The sequence below is a fragment of the Anomalospiza imberbis genome, chromosome 8, assembly GCF_031753505.1.
Source record: "Anomalospiza imberbis isolate Cuckoo-Finch-1a 21T00152 chromosome 8, ASM3175350v1, whole genome shotgun sequence".
NCBI lineage: Eukaryota > Metazoa > Chordata > Aves > Passeriformes > Viduidae > Anomalospiza > Anomalospiza imberbis.
The window spans coordinates 21,329,278-21,352,002 of record NC_089688.1 but is presented as its reverse complement, the minus strand read 5'-3'; the positions used below and the strand labels follow the sequence as shown (position 1 = coordinate 21,352,002).

General features: G+C 52.8%; 2 protein-coding genes across 16 annotated transcripts in view; one reads left to right on the top strand and one right to left on the bottom strand.

The window, feature by feature from the left end:
- The first annotated feature begins 1,975 nt into the window (after window positions 1–1,975).
- ABCC2 (ATP binding cassette subfamily C member 2) lies at window positions 1,976–21,820 on the top strand. The gene is made up of 32 exons (XM_068197768.1): window positions 1,976–2,723; window positions 3,261–3,434; window positions 3,884–4,006; window positions 5,028–5,162; window positions 5,564–5,686; window positions 6,006–6,061; window positions 6,253–6,484; window positions 7,103–7,281; window positions 7,817–7,994; window positions 8,476–8,730; window positions 9,201–9,266; window positions 9,714–9,851; window positions 10,186–10,332; window positions 10,600–10,688; window positions 10,778–10,840; window positions 11,036–11,162; window positions 11,330–11,506; window positions 11,613–11,780; window positions 12,080–12,266; window positions 13,122–13,254; window positions 13,673–13,778; window positions 14,014–14,233; window positions 14,701–14,855; window positions 16,200–16,355; window positions 16,458–16,657; window positions 17,294–17,420; window positions 17,836–17,937; window positions 18,036–18,179; window positions 18,428–18,586; window positions 18,825–18,991; window positions 19,275–19,469; window positions 19,897–21,820. Exons 1-32 carry the CDS (start codon window positions 2,682–2,684, stop codon window positions 20,024–20,026), a joined length of 4,653 nt encoding a protein of 1,550 aa, XP_068053869.1. The 5' UTR covers window positions 1,976–2,681; the 3' UTR covers window positions 20,027–21,820.
- DNMBP (dynamin binding protein) overlaps window positions 21,186–22,725 on the bottom strand; it is a 34,108-nt gene continuing 32,568 nt past the window's right edge. For all 15 annotated transcript variants that reach the window (XM_068197785.1, XM_068197770.1, XM_068197774.1 and 12 more), the window contains one exon: window positions 21,186–22,437. In XM_068197785.1, coding sequence (XP_068053886.1) covers window positions 22,252–22,437 — 186 coding nt within the window. In that variant the 3' untranslated portion in view covers window positions 21,186–22,251. The remainder of the gene's footprint in view (window positions 22,438–22,725) is intronic.

Below are 22,725 nucleotides of genomic sequence, written 5' to 3'. Positions count from 1 at the left end.
CTGATTAGGTGAGGAAGCTGTGAGCCATCCTGGGCTGTGGGTCCTCAGTGCTTGAGGTGGGGTTGGTATATGAGATTTCTTGGAAGGACAAGCTGCTTTTTCTAAGAGAGTTTCCAGGTCTTTGTCCCACCATAAAGCATAAACTGCTTGCTCTCCACACCCTGTTGGGTCATTGCTGCCTAGTCAGGATTGAAGCTTCAGGCACAGTTACTCTGTCAAATACCCAGTGAAAGATTTAAATGGTATCAGAGGGTGCATTAGAAGATCAGAGACCTAGAAGTAAAGCACCTTTATCCTTGCTGCCTGCTCTTGTGTAAAAGATCACAAAGCTGAAGAGAATCCCTCTGACAGACAAGATGTTGGACCTCAGGAGGCAAATACAGGGTACAGATTTCTCTTCCCATCTTGGAAATAGCTTACAGCCTGTGAGGATGTATGGAAAAAATGTCATACTTGACAAGGTGGCAGCACCTTTGTCACCTTAAATAGAATCACGTTATTGAAAACTTATCACCAAGACTTATGTATTTTCAGTTTAAAGGGTACATCCACTTTTTCACATGGATCCATCAGAGGCATTGGTGTCTCCCAAAACACCTTGGGAACTTAAGTTCTTAACAGAGGAGCTGGGAAGGGAATGACTGCATAGTGCTGGTGTCAGAGCCTGCTTCAGCACTGACAGATGTGCAGGCTGTAGGAAGAATCCAAACTTGGAAAGAGTGATTAAATTTATGATTGTGGTCAATATAAAGAGTTCATGGCTTATGTTGAGATTTTATGAGTCATGGTCATGATTATGATACTGGTAGCTCAATTATTATGGGACTACCACTATCATAATAACTAAGGTGAGAATATTCTGCTGACCCAGCTGCCTCAGGTTTTTGAACATGGGGTAAGAACGTGACAAGGCAGAGAAACTCTTCAGAGAAGATATGAGCAGTGAGGGCTGGAGGGATTTGGTTGATTGCCTGGCAGAGACCTCTGGATCAGACCCTGTGTGAGATGGGCTTGAATCAATGCCCAGTTTTGAAAAGCTGTAATAGGCTGTACAACAGATGGATAAAGATAAGGAAGCACAGGGAAACTATGGTATTGCTGGCCAAAGAGGTGCTACTTAGATTACTGTGACACTCTGTGGTCCCAATGAATGTTTTCTGGGTATTTAGTGGAGGAAGATTTATGGAAGGAGCTGAAGGACAGTAAAGCTTTGTGGGTTTTTAGGAGGAGCATGCTCCAGCTGTGAGGCTAGAGAAAGTGGGTTACGCTTGCTTTCAACATCAAAGAGAGCGGAATCCTGTGCTGAGGGCAACACTTCAGCTCTGAGTGAGAGACCAAAGCCAGGGTGAGGATGAGCTGTGACCTGTACTAAAAACAGACAAGCAATGGGATGGGGCCTTATGTAGGAAGGTGTCATAAGCAAGTGGCCCCCTTAGCAGCAGTGTTCCAAGTGGTTTTGAGCAAGGCCAGAGGACACCTGTGCCAGTGTCAGAAAGAAGAATCACATCAGCAGTCCAGATGGAGAAGGGCTGAGTGACTACTCCATTCACTTCTTACTCATTGCATCAGTTTATAGCTCTCATGAGCAGGGTATTGGTTCTGGCCCAGAGGACATAGCACTAGGGATAGTTTTTTTTTACAAAACCATGTGGATTTAATCAGACAAATTGCTAATAATTAACCACTGAGTTGGACATTGAGCCTTTCTTTGGTATTGATGATTCCTGAGGAATTACTCATTGTGTCACCCTTGACTTCTGAGTTATCTTCTAACTCCGTTACAAGAGACAACACGATTATTGCAGTCACCCTACTGTTCCTCAAGAGCACACCTGATAAAGCAAATCCAGTTCCAGCCTTAGCAGCACTGTCCCCACATGTCCCTGTCACACCTAGGCCTTTCTAAGCAACAAGGGTTCAGTGGCAATTTGTATCCTTGGGAATCATCCTCTTTCTGTCTCAGATGTTGGGGTTATGAAGATTCAAAGTCTCTTTGGGGTTTTGTGGTCAGCCAATTGCCATAACACACAGACAACATGGAAATGTGGGAAAGAGAGAAGCAAAAGAATGAATTTGGAAAATTTTCAGGCTCTGCGGGCAGGAAATTAGTAAAAGGAATCTGGATCCTGAGGACTCAGAAAGACCAGTGCAGCATGTGGTCAGTTCAGCTGCCAGAAACTGCAAATTCCCAGGCCTGGGGCACTGCTGGTGCCATGGTCCCCCTTGCCAGGGGACACCAGCCACTGCGGGACCAGCCTTTGCTGGACTTTTTGTTGGCATTCCGCAGGCTTCTCACCGGAGAGGTCTGTTGCATCAAAGTAATGTCTTCAGCGGGTCCAGACAAGTTTGTGTCTGTTGGTGTGCACTGATCAAGGCTATGGTTTCTGAGCAATGGCTGTGGTGTCCTGCAATTACTGTGACTTCCCTGTATCTCCCCTTTGGTCTCTTTCTTGGGTCTTTCCTCCCTTCTGAGCCTGTGCAGCTTCCCAAGCCCTTTTGATCACTGCTTTGGTTTGTAGGGTTGTGCAATAGCAGACAGTTAATAAATAACTGTGGGTCATCAGAGGGTTTTGTCCCAAGACCGCTTGAGGGTGTGGGGGGACTTTTATCCCAGCATCTGCCCAGGTGTCTCAGTTGGGCAGATAGAGAGGAAGGAGCTGCTCTTTCTTCTCCCCTGAGCTATGTCAGCAGCCCTGGAGAAGTTCTGCGGCTCCGTCTTCTGGGTGAGTGACTGCATCATCCCCCTTGCCTGTTCTCGGCACAGGACACCCCCTGTGGAGGGAGAGCAGTGGGTTCCAAGGCTCGCAGCCTGTCCTGCCAGTGAGACCCAAGTGGTCGGCAGAGGTTCTGGGGTTTATCCAGGAGTGCCATGGCACTGAGTGCTGTGCACTGCCTGCACAGTGTTCACCAGACAGTGAGGCAGTGACACCTCTCTGACTGAGCTCTGTCCTGTTTTAGCCTTCCTGGGAATGCAGGACAGCCTGTATGGACTTCTGGAGAATGATTTGGCTTCAGCTGCTTCTTCTGGCTTGGCTCCAGCAAGGGCTGGCCATCCCACATTCAGGCAGAGAGATGGGGATATCGCTCGGACCTTGGCTGAGTGCTGAAATGCCCAGCCAGGAGGGTGGGTGTTGAAGGGGGGATGCAATGGGATGGAGCTGGGTGGGCAGGACCTATAGGAGTGTTGGCTTTTGTCCCGTGTGCCAAGTCAGAGTCAAGCCATCATAAGTGACTTGGTGTTCTGTCCTTGCTGCCCCCAGAATGATTCCTACCTTGCTCGTCCGGATGCCGACTTGCCTGTGTGCTTCCAGCTGACTGTGCTGGTCTGGATTCCCCTTGGCTTCTTCTGGATTTTGGCCCCATGGCAGCTCCTGCCCATGTGCAAATCCAGAGCCAAGAAATCCTCTGTGACCAAACTCTACATCATCAAACAGGTAGAGGGGAGCAGAAGGGGCACAGATGACAGGCTGGAGCAGCCTGAGGTGTTGGTGGTATGAGTGGAAAGACTGTGCTACAGTCAGGTGTGGGATGGAGAGATGAGAAGTGTGGGAGGGAAGGAGCAATGGGATAGGGAAGCATCGGGGACAGAAATGTAAAGGGGAGTTGAGCAGGAGGCATATCTGGGACAGAGGGCATAACAGGGAGGGATGCACTGGGAGGGAGGGCAGAATGTCTATTGGGGCTTCTCATCTTGTGGGCTGCTATCTTCCGGACTGAAAATAATGGCAGTGCTCCTGTGGAGCTGTGGCACGTTCACAGGGTTGAAAGCTGTCCCAGGCCAAGTCTGGGTTGAAGAGGGTGTATTGAAAAGGGTGTATTTTATACTCTGTTGTCTCCCAGTGGTTCCCAGTGTCCACGATGGGCTGGCCCTCTCTCCCCACAGGTGCTGGCTACTCTGCTGATGCTGACAGCAGTGGCGGAGCTGGCCCTGGCGTTTGTAGACGCCGAGCAGGGTGCTGTGCCAGCTGTGCAGTACACAAACCCCAGCCTGTACATCGCCACCTGGGTAAGGGCTCAGCCGTGAACGTGCTGTGTCACCAGGGTCAGGGTGAGACTGCAGCACCGAGCACAACAAGGCTTTCCTAGCACAGAGGTCAGAGGGAAGTTGTGTCCATGGGGCAAGGCTGGCCTGGAAATTGGGTAGGACTAGCCACAAATCTGTGTGGGTGGTGCATGAGGGTGATATGTTGAGGGCAGATGCCTGGCTGTACAGTGCTCCCTGCTGTTATTCTTAAAACTGGGATGATTCTATGCCTGCAAGTGTAGCTGAGCTCTCTGATAGAATGTTACTTAGAGAAGTATGCTTTTCACAGGACTGATTTTGCAGTGTGAACATCAGACCATGGCTTGCAGCTCTGATGTCTCACAGCTTCCTTTACATTGCTGCTCAGTTTTGGGCAGAGAGCCAGGAAGTACCACGGGGTGCCCAGGCAGGGCAGAAAGCTGGCTAAAGAGGATCTACTGGCTATTAGCTTGATGGAATATGTGCATGGCAGTTACAGACATCTTGTGTGAGACATGGAGTGTTCCAACAGTCTTAACAAATGCTCAGGAGCTACACTTAAAAGCAAAACACGTTTTCTCTCCTTCTTATTTTGCTGTGTCATTTAGTTTCACATGCAGAGTCCATGTGAGATGATAAGGCAAGCAGACTCCCCAGAGAGGCTGCACTGCTAGAATGTGATCTGAGTTCAGTTCCAGGTCTGGAGGCAAGGTGCTGGAGACAGGGTGTGACCCCTCACAGCTTGACATGTCTGAGAATCTGGAGTGAGAAGAGCTAGAAAGAGTAATAGTGCCCTGCTATAATGTCAGAGTGCATTCAAACCTGATCTTATGTCTTCCTGAAATAAACCTTTGCCCTATATAATTAATTCTGAAGCTCATGAAGGGTTGGTGGTGTGTTCAGGGTATTTAAGGCAGTGAATCCCAGCAGATCATGTGTGCTGGCACCCCAGGACACATGCTCCAATGGGCACTTTTAGAGCCAGACCTAGTCCTGCAGCTCTGACTGATTCTCTTTCCCCCAGATTATGGTCCTGCTGGTACAGGATGCACGACGCTTCTGCTTGTGCAGAGATTCGGGGGTGCTTTTCTGCTTCTGGATACTGACCCTTCTCTGTGGGATTCTGCCTTTCCAGTCGCTCGTCCGGAAAGCCCTGCAGGTTGGGTTTGACAGGAAGCTCTGCGCCTCCCCGTGGTCTTGCTCTGTTCCCAAAGAAAGCTTCTTCATATCTTCTCTTGACAAACTCTCTGTGGTATCACTGGGGTTCCAGCTGCCCTGGGGACCTTGGGGAACCAGAAAATACCTGAGAAGGAATTGCTGTTTGAATTCATCCTGTCTCTTGGGGAAGTAAAAACTCTCCAGGACTAATTTTTCCCCTTAAACACTTATGGGAGGAGGTCAGGGAGAAGCAGGGAGAGGTGGCAAAGGGAAGCTGATCCATGACTCAGAGTGAGTTTTGCACTGCTCTGTTGGGCTCAGCCAGGGGATGGATCTTGTCTCTGAGTACCAGGAGCCTTGAGTCAATCCCCAGCAATAACCCTGGGCTTTCCATTTCTGCAGGAACCAATCTCTGACTTGCCACGGTTTATCCTTTTCTTCATCTCCTACGGGCTCCAGCTGCTGCTCTTCCTTGTCTCAGGCTTCTCAGATATTGCCCCAGAAACAAAGGAAATCGGGAAGAAGGTGTGAGGATTACATGGGACTGGGTTTGGGGCACCACATCCTAAGCATTGTGTGGGGCAGGGCAGGCTCCAGGCTCCTTGGGAAGACCTGAAGACTTCAGCACAGGGCTCAGCAAGAGCTGGAGCCTGCAGCATGGGGCATCTGCATGTGTGTCCAGGGTGGGCTGCTGCTGGCTCTGAGCTAAGGTTTCTGGGGTTGGACCTGGCATGGTTTGAAACCTATGAGGCTCCTTAATGGCTGGGAGTGCTGAAGCATCTTTTGTCAAAACCATCTCCCAGCATAAACAATGTCTCAGTACCCCCTTTGCTTTGTACCACAGAACCCAGAGGTGACAGCCTCCTTCCTGAGCTCCATCACCTTTCAGTGGTACAGCAGGTGAGCAGGGCTCTGAGGGAGGGCTGGCAAAATGCAGGGGTGGCTCAGGGGAACCTGCAGCACAGGCTGGGAGAGGCACCACATTGGGTGCAGCCTGTGCAGCCTGAGCCCAGGGCCAGAATGGTGTGAAGGCTCTGCATTTGCAGCAAGAAAGTCTCCAACAAGTATCATTGGATTTCTCTGTCCCACAGCATGGTTTTCAAGGGCTATCGCAAGCCTTTGGAGATAGAGGATGTCTGGGAATTGAAAGATAAAGACAAGACAAAGGCTCTTTACACTGCTTTTGAGAAGAACATGAAGACTGCGATGCAGAAGGCCAGAGCAGAACTGGAGAAACGGAAACGCAAGAAGAGACGCCAGGAAGGTGACCCAGCCCATGGGAACAGCATGAGCAAGGCCCAGAGCCAAGACATCCTGGTGCTGGTAAATCCATTCCTGCTCTTGGCCTTGTACGAGGCTGAGACATCCAGGTCCAGCCTCAGGGAGTAGGGTCACCTCACCTCCCTGCAGCCATCTGCTGGGTTTTCCCTTCTTTGATCCTGCAGGACCATGGGCAAGGATAGGGCAAACCATGACAGGGTCTTCCTGTCATGTCCTTGGCAGATCCCCATATTTTGAGAGACCAAGAAAATCTCCATATTTCTGCCTTACATAAAGACAGGAACCACCCTCAAATTTGCAGTACAAGCAGTTCCCTTATGTCTACCTAGCTCAGATACTTTCCAGCAATGAGGTCAGAGGGAACATCATTCCGTGACCACCCCTGGCCTCAGATTCATGATTTTTGCCTGATTTTTGGCCTGAGAGATTTGGGCTGGTTTAGGTTTTAACAATTGTCTTTGGTACAGAAGAGAAGGTGGTAGTCCTGGGTGTGCATGACATAAGCAGAGATCAGTGAAAGGGAATGTGACAGGAGTTAAAGCTAAAACTTAGTTCAGGATACCTGATCTGAGGTGAGTGAGGAACTGCCCTGAAACATCTTTCCAGATGCAGGATGCCTGCACAACCAGCTCCCTCACTTCTGTGTGGGCTTTCCCCTAGGAGGAGAAGCAGCCGAAGAAGAAGAAGGGAGACAGTGAGGACTCAGGCCCTCCCAAGGATTACCCCAGGGGCTGGTTGATGAAAACCCTGGTCAAGACCTTCCAGCAGAATCTCCTGCTAGCAGTGGCATTCAAGGTGGTGCACGATGCCCTTGTGTTTGTCAGCCCCCAGCTGCTGAAGTGAGTGCTTTCTCTCTGTCTCTGTCCTGACTGTGCACCTAGCCCCACCACCTCCCAGTGTGTGCACTTGTATCCAGCCCCACCTTCTCCATGTGTGCCTCTGCCAGCCACAGACCCTGGGGACATTTTGTGTCCTCACCAAAAATGGGAGAATGTGTTGGGGTACAATTTAACAAAGAACTGATCTGAGCTGGCTGCCAGCTCCTTTGCATTCTGTTATGCAGCCCTGCTCCCTCCCTGGCGACAGTCCTGGCTCTTCTTTGGGGCCCTCCAAGAGTCAGTGCAGCTCAGCCCAGCAGGGCCTCTGTTTTGCAGAGCAGCACAGTCTCTGTGGTGTGGATGATCTTCCATTAGTGACCCTCTGCCCTGTCTGTGACAGAACAGGGTTCCCAGCTTGCTGACTGTCAAGCCAGCTCTCTGGGGCAGCGTTTTGCTCACCACTCTTGTGAGGATGCTCCCCCTGCATTCACTTGGAGCATCCTGCTAGGGTCTGTCTCAGTAGGGTGTGTGTCTCATGAGCGTGTTTCCCTGCCAGGCTGCTGATTGCCTTTGTGTCAGATGAGGATTCCTTTGCCTGGCAAGGCTATTTGTATGCCATCCTGCTCTTCCTGACGGCAGTGATCCAGTCCCTCTGCCTGCAGCAGCACTTCAGCTTGTGCTTCCAGCTTGGCATAAATGTGCGAGCCAGTCTCATCGCTGCCATCTACAAGAAGGTCTGTATGGTCCTGTCATCATCCCTGTTGGCTTTCTCCAAGCTGAGCTGTGGATAAAATCATCCACCTGCCCCATCAACCTGAAGCGTGTGCATTTTCCTCCTCAGAAGGCACAGGGAGAGCTTGGGGGACACCCACCCAGCACTGAGGACGCTGTGAGCCCTAGTTCTGCTTGGGACCTGGGTGCTGCAGCCATGTGTTTGACAGCTACCAGGGGCTGAGGGAGGTTTCTCTTCAGAGCAGTGCAACACGTAGGGCAGGTGCCACTAGGATTCCTGCACAGGGGTGCTTTCCTTTGCACCCAGCACCCAGTGGCTCCAGGTGTGCAGGCAGTGAGGAGAGCACTGATGCCCAGTACAGAGGCACCAGGAGCAAACCCAGAAGTGGTTTCAGCCTAGTCTAATTCCCTGCTCTGAGCCATGCTGCTGGCAGCAGGGCTGCTCCCAGACTGGCTTGCGCTGACTGTGCTTTCTCTTCCCAGTCACTCACCATGTCCGGAGCCACCCGCAAGGAGTCCACGGTGGGAGAGACTGTGAATCTGATGTCAGCTGATGCCCAGAGGTTCATGGACTTGGCCAACTTTATTCACCAGCTGTGGTCATCCCCCCTGCAAATTATCCTGTCCATTGCCTTCCTCTGGGGAGAGCTGGGCCCCTCGGTCTTGGCTGGCATTGCAACCTTGGTGCTGCTCCTCCCCATAAATGCGTTCCTGGTTGCCAAGGCCAAAACCATTCAGGTCCGTGGTGGGTGCAATATCCTTCCTGGTCTCCCACATCCAACCCCATTGTTGCTCCCCTCCCTCATCTTCCACACTTCCTATCCTTTGCTTTTATGCTCTGGATCTTTCCCAGCCTAGAAAGTTGATCTCACTTGGGCTGGGGGTGCCTCTAGCCTGAGCCAGAGGTGATCAGCTGCCCTGAGCAGGAGATAGGTGAGATCTGTTCTACTATCACAGCTGAACTTGAACCAGATTGGGCACAGCCTTGAGGGCTAAAAATGAGGTATTGCCAACCGTAAGATAAAGCTTTAGCTTCTACCTGACAGCAGGGTGGTGTTTATCCCCAACTTGTCCAGGGAGCCAAGGCTCAGCTTCATAGGATGACTTCTCTGGGCTATGGAGCCCATCCTTCCCTGTGGCAGCCCAGATGTATTTCCAAGGGTGAACTTCTGTCTGGTTCAGGTGATGTCAAGCTCTTCTCTTTGTAGGAGAGGAACATGAAGAACAAGGATGAACGCATGAAAATGATGACTGAAATCCTCAATGGAATCAAGGTGGGCAGTGGAGTGGAGACTTCTCCAGCCAGCTGCTGCACGCCTCTTCTTGGTGTACTGTACCTGGAGGCAGCACACCTCTGTAACCCTACAGCACCAGTGTTAGCCTAGCTTGGGAGCCCCGTGTCTGGCCCTCAGCAATTCTCATCTTTTGAAAAGTTGGCTGGGGAGGAGCTCTGGATACTTAGATTAAGACTTGGGAGCCTAGAGAAGGTTTTCTGGATGGCTGTGGTAGTGGCATGGTGGCAGAGGAGCTGGCAATGACCTTTAAGTTGAGACTGAGGGAGTGGGAGTGCAGTGGGGAAGTGCTATAAGCAGGACAGGAGAGGGGGAGATGCAGTGGCCAAGTAGGCTTCTGAGCAAGCCAGGTGATGGAGGTGCTGGCCACCGGTGAGCTGAGCGTGGAGGTGGGCATTCCTGTGAGACCAGCATCTGCTCATCCTGCAGATCCTGAAGCTTTTTGCCTGGGAGCCCTCCTTTGAGAAGCGAGTTAGTGAGATCCGGGCACGTGAGCTCAAGAACTTGGTGAACTTCAGTTACCTGCAGTCAGTCTCTGTCTTCGTGTTCACATGTGCTCCTTTCCTGGTGAGTGACAACAGCCCAGGGGAGGGGGGTACCTTCCTCTGAGCTGGGGCTGGGCTGTGTCCAAGGGGCTGGGAAATATTTGGAACCTCAGCTGGAGAGTTTCTGCAGTGAGGAAGGGGCTGGCTGGTGGATATAGTTTATGTTCTGGTGGCTGGCAGGAGAGCTGTGGTGGAAAGGGGTCCCATCGGGGTGGTGAAACGGGGCCCAAAGGAGAGCAGAAGCAGGAGGGGAACAGCTCCCCAGCACAAAGGCGCTGCTGAGGCCTTGGGGCAGTGTGAGGGTCCGGGCTGCACACAAACACTCTGATGGTGGCTTTCCCTTCTATCTGTCCTAGGTCTCCTTGGCAAGCTTTGCTGTCTACGTGCTTGTGGATGAGAACAACGTCTTGGATGCACAGAAGGCCTTTACTGCCATCTCCCTTTTCAATGTGCTGCGCTTCCCCATGGCCACGCTGCCCATGGTCATCTCCTCCCTGGTGCAGGTCAGGCCTCACATAGGGCAGGGGGGATCCTGTGACCTCTGTCCAAACCAGCAGTTGGGGCTCAGGTGTGTGATGGATCCCCAGGGGTCAGTGCACAGCACTCTGCTGGCAGTGGGGTGGGACAGGACTCACATGCATAACACAGGTTTGGGGCCCAGAGGTTGGGTGGGAACTGTGATGTGATGCTTTTCTTATGGGGCTCCTGTCAGCCCACCCAGCTGTGCCCCATGCCCATGTGCCATCCTCTTCCTCTTTCTACCATGGCAGGCCAATGTGTCGACTGCAAGGCTGGAGCGCTACCTGAGTGGAGAAGACCTGGACACCTCAGCTATCCACCACAACCCCACTGCAGGCAGGTGAACCTCCAGATTACTCCCTGTGGGCCTCAGGCTGGCCCAGCCCTGGGCTTTCCCCTCTCTGAGGGACATCTCTCCCTGGCAGGCAGTGCTGTGCGTTTCTCAGAGGCCACTTTCGCCTGGGAGCAGGACGGCAACGCTGCCATAAGAGAGTGAGTGCTCTGCGCCACATCAGGGCAGAGGGCTGGGGAAGGGGAGCCAATTTGCCCCTTCCCTTTCTGTGTGCTGTGGGGAGGGCAATCACCTCCACAGTGCTGCTAGGCATGAGTGTCCCAGAGACACTGCCCTGTCCCACGCAGGAACTGACGGGTGACAGTGCTGCTTCCTCAGTCCTCGTGTCTTTGCAGTGTCACCCTGGATATCACACCTGGGAGCCTGGTGGCTGTGGTGGGGGCTGTGGGCTCAGGCAAATCTTCGTTGGTGTCAGCCATGCTCGGGGAGATGGAGAATATCAAGGGATACATCAACATCCAGGTGAGAGGAACCAGCTGGTGCACAGGGCTTTGGGGCTGCCTGGGAGCTCAGCGGGGAAGTAGAGCAGGACCGTCCCAAAGTGGTGGCTCAGGGCAAGGGCAGGCTGCAGGAGGTGTCAGTGCTCAGGCTGATCTCTGACAGGTAGCTGTTCTTGTCTCTCCTTCCAGGGCTCCCTGGCCTATGTCCCCCAGCAGGCCTGGATCCAGAATGCCACACTGAAAGACAACATCATTTTTGGGTCAGAACTGGATGAAGCCAGGTATCAGCAGGTCCTCAAGGCTTGCGCCCTCCTTCCAGACCTGGAATTGCTGCCTGCAGGTGACCAGACAGAGATTGGAGAGAAGGTATCAGCCCTGGGCACTATGGGTTTCTGATAGCACCTGCAGCAGAGGTCAGAGCTGTTGCCCTGTGCCAGCCCCATGTCCAGGGAGGTCCTTCCCTTCCTTCCAGGGAATCAACCTGAGTGGGGGCCAGAAGCAGAGGGTCAGCCTGGCCCGGGCGGTGTACAGCAATGCAGACATCTACATCCTGGATGATCCGCTGTCTGCTGTGGATGCCCACGTGGGCAAGTACCTCTTTGAGCACGTGCTGGGGCCAAAAGGGCTGCTGCAAAAGAAGGTGAGCACTCATACCCTCCAGCCCACCACCCAGGCAGGCAGGAGTGGCACTGGCATGGTGTTAGCCATCCGAGGAAGTCTGAGGTTGCTTGCCTGGGACAGAGAGGAATCCTGCAGCTTTCACATGGGGCTGCAGCAGGCAGGAGAGGCCTCAAGAGTGCCCAGAGGGGTACCCTGTGTCCTCATAGCCAGGCATTGCTAAGCAGACAAGTCCCCAAGTGGGAGATGGAGAGCCTGCAGACCCATGGCTGGGGATGAGGGGTGCTCTGATGATCACTACCCTGCAACCCCTTTTTGCAGACACGGATCTTGGTGACGCACAGTATCAGTTTCCTGCCCCAGGTCGATAACATTGTGGTGCTGGCAGCAGGAGCAGTGTCTGAGCATGGCTCCTACAGCACCCTGCTTGCAAACAAGGGGGCCTTTTCCCAGTTCCTGAACTTGTATGGAAATCAGGAGGAGGATGTTTCAGAGGAAAATACTGCAGGTACTGGGAACACAGTGGGGCTGTGGCAGTTAGAGTGGCTGTGCATTTATCTTGGGGATATGAAGGTCTGATGTGTCAGCCTGACCTGGCCCTATCCAGCCCAGGCTCCAGTGGTGGCTGCTGTGAATCCTTCTCAACTTCTGGCAATCAGCAGCACAATAACTTCCTGACTAAGATTGGCATTCAGGCATTATGTTGAACATTCAGCACAGGACCTGTTTAACTTTTTTACTCCCTTTTCAGTTCATTTATTATGGGTTCCAAAATCTTATGTGGCAACAGGCTCCATGTTTTTGTGATTCTGGGGTCAGAAAGATCCTTTGGTTTGTTCTAAACATCCCACAGGATAATATTTCATCTTTATCATGTCCCCCAGTGCTATGGGGAGGAGTCGTGTCAGGTCAGGTGAGTGCTTACCCTGTCAGAGCTCAGCCCAGTTGTCCAGCTGCAGCCTGGCTATTCCCAGTATGTCTTCACAGGACCCACCTCTACCTGCTCAAGGAGATGCTTCTGAGCTGGAGTGATATGACCTACCAGATCTTGTGCTACTAAACTAGCACAAATCTCTGCTTGAGGTCTGGCCAGTGGTGCTGGGATAAGTCAGCAGGAGGGATTGCCTCCATGCAGGCCTTTAGCTCTATGTCCCCTATAAGTTCTCCCTCCAGCACAATGTATTTCTTCCTCCTCCTGCTGTGCTGGTCTTGCAGCAAGGTTGGAGAAGGTGTGATATGTGGTGGTAGGACACAGCCTAGGCCTAGGGTACGGCACAGAGCTGAGTGCAGCAGAGGTGTGGTGTATGGGATCTGCTCTTTCCTCGGTGCCTGATCCTACCTTCCCTCATCCCTGTGCTTGTAGCTGTTGCTTTAGCTGGGGATGAAGAGGAGGCTGATGAAGCTGTTGATCCTTGCGCAGAGGAGCGCACTGAAGATGTGGTGACTATGACCCTGAAGCGAGAGGCCAGCATCCATCGGAGAAAATTGAGTCGCAGGTGGGCCATGACCTGAGCTCTCAGCTCTTTCCCCTGCCACATGCACTGCTCCCTCAGAGACAGGGATCTGGGGGCTTCCCAGGGAGTTTCAGCTGGGAGCCTTCCTGCCTGCTCCTACCACAAGCTGCTCTGAGTCAGGAGCATCTGATTTTGCTTTTACTCACACTAGCGTGCCACAGCCTTACTCTGCAGTCTTCCCTGAAACTTGTGCTGATGGCTAGTTCTGCTTTTGGGAATGAGGCTTTAATTTTATGGCTGCAACATGCCTAGTGCTTCCACAAGGCTCACTCAAAGCTGCCCCAGTTAGGACATTATTTTCCAGAGAACTCCACCACCAGTGCGACACAGGGATGGACCCCCAGGAGATTAGGACCAATCCAACAGCCTGTGACTAATGGTACTCATCACCTCCCTGCAGCCTTAGTAAAAAGAGCACCAGTTCCCAGAAGAAGGCCCAGGAGGAGCACCCAAAGAAGCTGAAGGGACAGCAATTGATCGAGAAAGAAGCTGTGGAAACTGGCAGGGTGAGGAGAATGGAGGGATGAAACACTGTGCTGCCCTGGCTAAGTGCTGCCAGACCTTGACTGTGGCTCAGAGAAGCTGGTGTGGGCTTCCACAGCCAAGAGACACAAAGGAGACAGAGCTGCCTGGCACTGGTGGGTGGGGTGGTGGAGGGGAGCACTGTGGGCTGCAAGGTGGAGTCCCAAGGCTGTGCTGGGTGTCATTGCCTGCGGTCTGATGGGCTCAATTGGTCCACAGGTGAAGTTCTCCATGTACCTGCAGTACCTGCATGCTGTTGGCTCATGCTTTGCATTCTGGATCGTCATGGGCTATGTTGGACAATACGCTGCCTACGTGGGGAGCAACCTGTGGCTCAGCGACTGGACTGACGATTCGGTGCGCTATCAGAACCAGACCTATCCCACACAGCAGCGGGACCTGCGGATCGGTGTCTTTGGGGCACTGGGAGTGTCACAGGGTGAGTGTGGGAGGAGAGCAGTTCCCACTCACCTCATTTGTGTGGTCCAGGAGGGATATGACTTGCAAGGCCTGCAGCTAGCAGTGCGGTAAGGAGCAGGGACCCAGCGTTTTGTTAATTTGCCTGCTGCTGCCTTCCTTCCAGCTCCTGGCTGAATTGTGGACACATGCCAGTCTGAAAGTAGCGTAAATTGTCCCAAGTCTGTGTTGTCCCCTCAGTTTAAAATCATTTTCCTTAATCAGATTAGACATAGTGCTAGGGCCCAAGGCTTTCGAATAGGGTTAGTGTTCCTCCCCTGTGCTGGGATGCAGTTACTGAGGCCTCCCAAGAAGGTGGGATGCAGGATTATCCCAGTGGCTTGCTGCAGAGCTGCTGGCTTGGCGCTGCTTGGTGTGTCCATCAAGCCAAAGGGTACCTTGGGCCAGTGTCACCCGTGAGCTGGTGACAGCCCCATGCTCTCCTTGCAGCTCTCTTCCTGCTCTTTGCAACCATGCTGTCTGCTCGGGGCACCGTGCGAGCCTCCCGTGTCATGCACCAGCAGCTGCTCAGCAACGTCCTGCGCGCGCCCATGAGCTTCTTCGACACCACCCCGATCGGTCGCATTGTCAATAGGTTTGCCAAGGTACGAGAACACCCCAACACGCACAAGGTGTTTGTTCCACCACATCTGCAGTGCTGTGGGTTGTGGCATAGCCCTGCTCTGTTGAGCACTGCACAGTTGAGCCCGGGAAGGAACCAGGAGGACATGGGGATGCAAGGCTGACCGTGAGCCAAACCACATCCTGGGCTCTATTAGAAAGACAGTGTGGCAAATCACAGGAAGTTGTTACCTCCTCTGCTCAGTGCTGAGGAGCTTACACCTGGATACTGTGTCCTGTTTGAAGTCACCTGGGCAAGAAGAATGTGGAGAAACAGAAGAGGGTCCATAGTAGATGACTAAGAGAGGTAAGAGCCTAGGCTCATGTTCCACAGTGAGAAGTCCTTCTGGTTATAGACTTCCAGCAAAATCTACAATCTTTTCTATCTAAGTGAAGGTCAAAAACAAAGAGAAAACGAGAAAGGAGGGAAAATACAAACAGGTAATTTCAAGTGTGCTGCTTCTCCACTTCTTCCTTTGGTACCATCTCTTGATTTTTGGAAATTAAATTTCTTGTTAAAATTAAGCCTGGGTTTACTCTGAGTTGAGGGAGTATGTCGTGCCCGGCTAAGAGATGGATGAGGACCAGCTGGAGACCTGGGTGCACCTGCATGGACCTGGAGTTTGCCCTGACCCTCTTTTTGCTTCAATTACTGCTCCTGCATCCTAGGGCCTGATGAAGATGCAGTTCTTAAAGCTGGTCTGTGTAACGGGAATATTATAGGAAGTTTCTGTCACAGCATATGTCGCAGTTGAGATGGCCACAATACACAAAGCATCACCATACAATTTCAGAAAGCTTTAAGCATTCGCTCAAACAGAGTAACACCATACCATATCAGAAGGCTTCAGGTGTCTGCCCACACAGCGTGACATCATGTCACTTCAGAAGGCTGCAAGCACCTGCTCGTCTTGTTCTTTAGCCCAACCTTTTACACCCTTCATCTTACATGTTTTACACCTGTGTGTCTTCTTTACCCTTTTGTGATTGGTCAGTGCACTTCATCACTCCATGTCTCATTACCTTCAATGCTGGTCACCTGTTTTTCACAGCTGTAGCCCATTAGGGATGAAGCTTGGCTGCAGCCCCACTCCCAAATACCACAAACAGTGTACTTACAAGTTTCTCTGTTAACTCAGCTGTTCTCAGGCTAAGAACTGTGCCCCTAAATGAGGTTGTGACCATAACACCAATTCAGGATGATCTGATATTTTTACAAGTGTCTGGCACACAGGAGTGTGTAGGAACCCTGTATGTATAAGGCCTTTGGGCTTCTCCTTCTCTCTGGGGTCACTGACTGCTTCTCTATACTTTTTTATATGCTCCAGGACATCTTCACGGTAGATGAAACCATTCCCATGTCCTTCCGCAGCTGGATCTCCTGTTTCATGGCCATCATTAGCACACTGATTGTGATCTGCCTGGCCACTCCATTCTTCGCTGTCATTATCATTCCCTTGAGCATCTTCTACTATTTTGTGCTGGTGCGTAACTGGGCCCTGAGTGAAGCTTCTGCCCTGTTGAGAACAGTATCTTGGTGGCTGCTGGGCTTTGTGTTGGTAACCAGTCTGGGTCGCTCGTTTCAGCGCTTCTATGTCTCCACGTCACGCCAGCTAAGGCGTCTAGACTCTGTCACAAGGTCTCCCATCTACTCCCACTTTGGTGAGACTGTGTCAGGCCTTTCTGTGATCCGGGCCTATGGACACCAAGAACGGTTCCTGAAGCAAAATGAGATCACCATGGACATAAATCAGAAAAGTGTTTATTCCTGGATAGTATCAAATAGGTGAGTTTTACCACTTATGCCACAGCATAGCTTGCAGCACTTCTGCCCAGGGCTGCTGGGTCCTGAGAGGTCCCTGGGGTCTTGCATTCCTCCCTCTTGATTTCAGCATTGAGGGTCTGTGTAGGTACTGGGGCAGTTTAAGATAGGGCCACCATCTGTGGCAATGGGACATTTTAGGGTGATTTTGAAAGCCAAAGTATGTTCCCCTACAAAGTGTCCAGAGGCTGGGCAGGGTGAGCTGTGCAGTCAAGGGCTGAGATGCTCTTGGTGAGTTCTGGCAAGAGGGTGATCCTCCAGGCCCAGCAGGAGCGCAATGTGGGCACTTTCTGGTATTGAATCTTACTGGTAAATGATTTGGGTGTGTGAGGGTTGAATGTTTGGGGCTTTTCTGATACATGGCATTACCAGCACAGGAGGTTATGTGTGAGACGTGGACTGACATAAATTAACCTGCTTGCAGAATTGGCCACAAATGACCTGCTGTGTACATGCACCAATGTGTGCCGCGTGCACAGCACTGGGCTCGTGGTTAGCTGTGTGGGATGTTTGTGCTATTACTGGTGGGCTGTGTGTTGGGCACAGGCAGATGCCTTCCTTCCTCTCTCACTGCCCTTCAGCTGTCCTCTCCTGGTGCAGGTGGCTGGCCATCCGTCTGGAGTTCGTTGGGAGCCTGGTGGTCTTCTTCTCTGCACTTCTGGCAGTGATTGCAAAGGGCACTTTGGAGGGCGGCATCGTGGGTCTTTCTGTCTCCTCCGCTCTCAATGTGAGTCACTGAAAGCATTTTTTCATTCAGGGACAGGGACAGGGTTGTCTCTGGAAGCTCTGGGCTGGCAGCAGGATGCTGCACTGCCACCAGCTCTGATCCATGGAAATGGTATTATCTGGGGTGTCCCATCAGGACACTCCCAGGAGAGTGGCTATAGAGCCAGGGAAGCACATATTCATCCCAGTGTGAGTGGGATACTTGCTGCCATGGGGAGGAATATGGCCCTGCTGTGGATCAGAGATGCTGCAGCAAAGTTTTTGAAGGGCTGGGGAGAGGTGGGCTATGTCTCGGCAGTGGAACATTAGGGGCCAGGCCAGGTATGCTTGTGCCCAGGATGATTCCCTGGGCTGAGGTGGGAGGTGGTTGTTCCTGGGTGCCACTGAGCTCTGCACCCTCTGATTCTGCCATGCAGGTGACCCAGACACTGAACTGGCTGGTGCGGACATCTTCGGAGCTGGAGACCAACATCGTGGCTGTGGAGCGGGTCCATGAGTACATGACAGTGAAGAATGAGGTGAGGAATCCAGCGTCTGGGCAAACATCTGCTGCACAGCTTGGTGCTAGTCAGCATTGCTGAGTGAACCCCCCTAATGCTCCTGTGCCCTCCCCCAGGCTCCATGGGTGACAAAAAAGCATCCACCACATGGCTGGCCCAGCAGAGGCGAGATCCAGTTCGTTGACTACAAAGTTCGCTACCGACCTGAACTGGACCTGGCTCTTCAGGGGATCACCTGTAATATTGGAAGCACTGAGAAGGTGCCTCTGCCCTCACTATGCTCTTTACAGAGACTCTGTTAAAGTTGTTTCTTCTTCTTGGCTTCAGTCCGTGCGCTGGGGTGGGATGGTGATGGGATGTGGCTCCTGGGGACTTGAGCTGCAGGAAAGGAAACAAAGCAGACAGTCTGGGTGATGGTAAGGGCAGGAAGGCCCGCCAGACCAAGATGGAGAGCATCTGCCCTGTTTTCTACAGCCCTGTCATCTGGTCTAAAAAGCTGCTTCCATAGGTTGGGGTTGTGGGCCGGACTGGGGCTGGAAAATCCTCCCTCACCAACTGCCTGTTCCGGGTGCTGGAGGCGGCTGGAGGGAAGATCATCATCGACGACGTGGACATAGCAACAATTGGCCTCCATGACCTGCGCAAGAGCCTCACCATCATCCCCCAGGTGAGCTGATCCCCACCTTTCCACATCCCACTGCTGCATGCCCCCTGCAGGCACTGCATGGCCTCAGTGTGTCCCTGGGTGCTGTGGACGTGCCAAAGGCCTGTGAGCAGGCTGTCACCATATCCCTTGCCAGCTGCAGGCAGTGGTGTGAGCAGAATGTGGCCACACTTGGAGGCCTGGAGCCATTTCCCCTGCTACGTGGCTGTGGTGGGGCTGAACACAGTGTTGTCCCTGGCAGGACCCTGTGCTCTTCACTGGAACCTTGCGGATGAACCTGGACCCCTTTGACCAGTACTCAGACGAGGAGGTCTGGAAGGCCCTGGAGCTGGCTCACCTGAAGACATATGTGCAAAGCCTTCCTGAGAGGCTGCTGCATCTTGTGAGCGAGGCAGGGGAGAACCTGAGGTGAGCAGAGGAGCAGATGCAGGCCCAGCTCCCCTCCCTTATCTAGATCCCTGGAATTGCAGCCTCCAGCAAAGTGGATGTCCAGGGATGATGCACAGAAGCTTCTGGGAAGTGAAGATGGAAGAAAATGGCCGAGGAGTCAGGGCTCTTAGGGAGCTAGTGTGAGCCAACCCTTCTGTGGTGGCCCAGAGACAGTGCTGGGGTCAGAGCAGCGAGAGGCAGTAGGCTTGCAGAAGGTCCGCTAGTGCCAGTCTAGTAACTCGTGCTCTTCATTTCATCCCAGTGTTGGGCAGAGGCAGCTGGTGTGCCTGGCCCGGGCCCTTCTCCGCAAAGCCAAGATCCTCATCCTGGATGAAGCAACAGCAGCCGTAGATCTGGAAACTGATCATTTAATCCAGACAACAATCCGGAGTGTGTTTGCTGACTGCACTGTCCTTACTATCGCCCATCGCCTCCACACCATCATGGACAGCAACAGGTACCATGGGACAATACTGTGGGGCAAATGGAATGGGGATCTGGACTCCTGGGATGGGGTGAGAGGTGGACAGCAGCGGAAGCAAGAATGCAGCTAGAGGGGCAGGGGTGGATGCAAAGCCTGGGGAAGTAATACGCAGTGGTGAAGAGAACAGAAGGATAGTATGGATGCCCACGCAGAAGTGCTGCCTTTGTTGGAGAAACATTTTTTGGGATCCTTCTTTACAGCAACAGACCCCAGAAGCATTTGCTCTTGACACCTTATGTGTGTGACCCGTAACACAGGGAGGAGGGCTGTGCCCTCCAACTGCTGAGAGGAGAACCACATAAAGTGGTGTAGGAGTGAGGGCTGGTGGGCTGTCAGCGCTGGCCCCAGCAGCGCTATCCACTCAGATCCTAGGAGCTGAGGCCTTGTTCCCTTCTGCCAGGGTGATGGTGCTGCATGCTGGGCAGATTGTGGAATTCGACAGCCCTGAGCAGCTGCTCATGAAGCAGGGCATCTTCTCCGCGATGGCAAAGGACGCCGGCATCACCGCTGCAGAAACCACCGCTCTGTAGGCAGAGTGCTGCAGGGGCCGGGCGTGTGCGACAGCTCCTCCTGCTGCCACTCACCCAGCGGGCGCTGGTGTCTCCCACAGCCAAGCTGCCCAGGAATTGGCCTCTCTGCAGCGGGCAAGCAAAGAGGGTGGCTTCTCTTGCTGTCCAGACAGAGCATCTGGACTTGAGCAAGCTGTTAACCTTACTACCACATCCTGCCTGCTGTGCACACAAGGGGCTGGAGCTGCATCATTTATTCCAGGATAGAGGGGGACAGCTCTCTGCCAGGCAGGGAGATCAGGACCTCCAGTGGGGGTGATCTTAGTTTTTGTACTTCACCTTGCAAGGTGAATATACCTTAGAGATGCTTTAGCATTATGGAATGAAATTTACAGTTTAATCAAAGAATGAATGTTATAATTTATTTACTTTTTGTAACTGTTAGTAGTCTTCCAACTACATGGCTGATGTCAAAGCATATAAGTAAGCCTCGGTTTAGCTTTAAACCTGGCTAGTGCTTGGGTGGGGAGAGCTGCCAACAGGTTACACAGAGCTGGGCAGTCTAAATTGGGGGCCACAGCTCTACTCATGCAAGAACACTGCGCTGTAGCAAAACTAGGGCTGCCTGCCTGCCTTCCCTGTGGCTACTGCTCCCTTTGATTGTATTGCAAATAAATGAGCCTCTACCTGAGGTTATCACAACCACTTGTGGGGCAGATTTTGGGCTATGGTTCCAGGCTGCAAACCTGATGGTGGCAGCGACAAGCTGGAGAACAGCAGGTACACATCTGTGTACAGCCATGCACACACAAAGTATGGTGATTATTGTTAACAAACCCTTGACTCTTTGTTCTTGGGCCAGATCTCCTCATGCAGGGAGCAGGTGCCCACTTAGAGCAGGGCAACCATTCACCCCACCAGCCCCTACTGCCCTGGAGCCCCAGAGTCATGTAACACACAGCTGGGGAAGAGGGCAGTTCAACCACTTCATCTTAATAAAGAAGGTTCCTGTGACTGTTTCCTCACGCCTGAGCTGCAGCTGGCACAAACACCAAGGCATTAGAATGCTGGACCCCACCAAAATGGAAATATTGTTCCTGGCCCTGTAGGGTCTGCATGAAGGCTTGCAGCACCTGCCAGCCACTCCTCCCAGGTCTCCCAATACTTGCAAAGGCACCTGCTATACACAAGGGCAAATCTTTATTTGCAGAGCAGCAGTACAGGGGATACAAACACTGCCCCATGAAGGGAACCTCTTCCCTTCAGGACATGGCAGCAGCCGTATCACACACCAACCCAGCAAAAGGCACCACAGCCCTCCCCGGGATGATGGTCCTGCCGCTCCAGAGTGTCAGCACCCGCCCCAGGGCCGTGCAGGAAAGCACAGGTGAGGCAATTCTGGTCAGACCCCAAAGAACAGGCTGGAGGACAGCTTGTGCTTTGCCTTCTCCCCTGCCCCAGGCCAGAGCAGCCAGGTGGACATGGCCATGCAAAGATGGGTCCTGGGCACAGCCAATATTGCTCTGACAAGGGTATGGTGTTCTGGGCTTCTGGCTCACCTTAAAGATGAGAACCTGATGGTTGCTGGCAGCAGCAGACCTTGGAATGGCCAAGCCCCTGGGAGACCAAGCACAGGGAGAAGACACATGCTGGGGGCTTTGTTTTGAGGGTTTCAGAGGCCATACCCATCCCAGGCCTAGAGCTCAACTATTCCCAGCAAACCTCAGAGCTGCTTCCCCAGGCAGTGTGTAAATGTCCCACCCCAAGTCCTGCAGAGACAGGCAAGACCAGGCTCCTGCTGCACAGGGAGCATATTCACAAAGTCTGGGTTGTTTTTAATACTACTTGACTAAAGACAATCTCCAGAAACTCAGCATTAGCCTTCCACAATTTAAATCTACAGCAGCTCCTCAGCCTGAGTCAAGCCTTACCCTTCTGGGGAAGTGACAGCCCCAAGCTTTGCTCCCCTGCTCCTGGCTGGACACAGGAGGCTCAAACACACCTCAGAGGTGAACTCACCCCTGCCCTCACACAAGCTGCCTGCTCCTGCCTACCTGGCCAGCCCACCCTTCTTTCTCCCCTACAGGGGCGATGGCAGCCAGTGTTTGGGGCCCAGGAGCACTGCACAGCTGTGAGAGGCATAGCCTTAAGGGTGAGCAGTGGGGGCTGCAGGGCTGGCCAGCCTCCCCCAGACCCTAGCAGTCCCAGCAGGAACAAGGCATGGGGTGCAGGCTCTGTCTCCTGCCTCACGTGTACTCTGTCTTCCGGATGTAACTTGAGGGCACATAGCCCTGCTTGCCGTGGGCCTCGGCCAACCACCACTCCTGATTGCCTGTGATGTCCTCAAACTGCAGGATCCTGAGTCTCTGGTTAGCTGACACGCTCAGCTCATTGGTGTTTCGGCCTTTGAAGGTGTAGAGAGCATAGTAGACCTGCCAGACAAGGGGAGAGCATCAGTTAGATGGTCACACTGCACAGCCTTAATCTCATACTTCATAGGATGTGTGGGCTTCTGTCCTTCACCCCAGTGACAGCCGTGGCCCCATCCTAGCCTCTGCCCACCCTCATCTGAAGCCTGGTTCTCTGTTGTTGGAAGAAAAGGTCTCATACCCTAGCTCCTATATATTCCTGGTCACTGCCAGGGAAGAGGACGATTCAATCCCCAGCCAAACAGTTAGCCCTTGGCATCCCCAGCCCCATGAGGGTGGCTGAAGACTCAC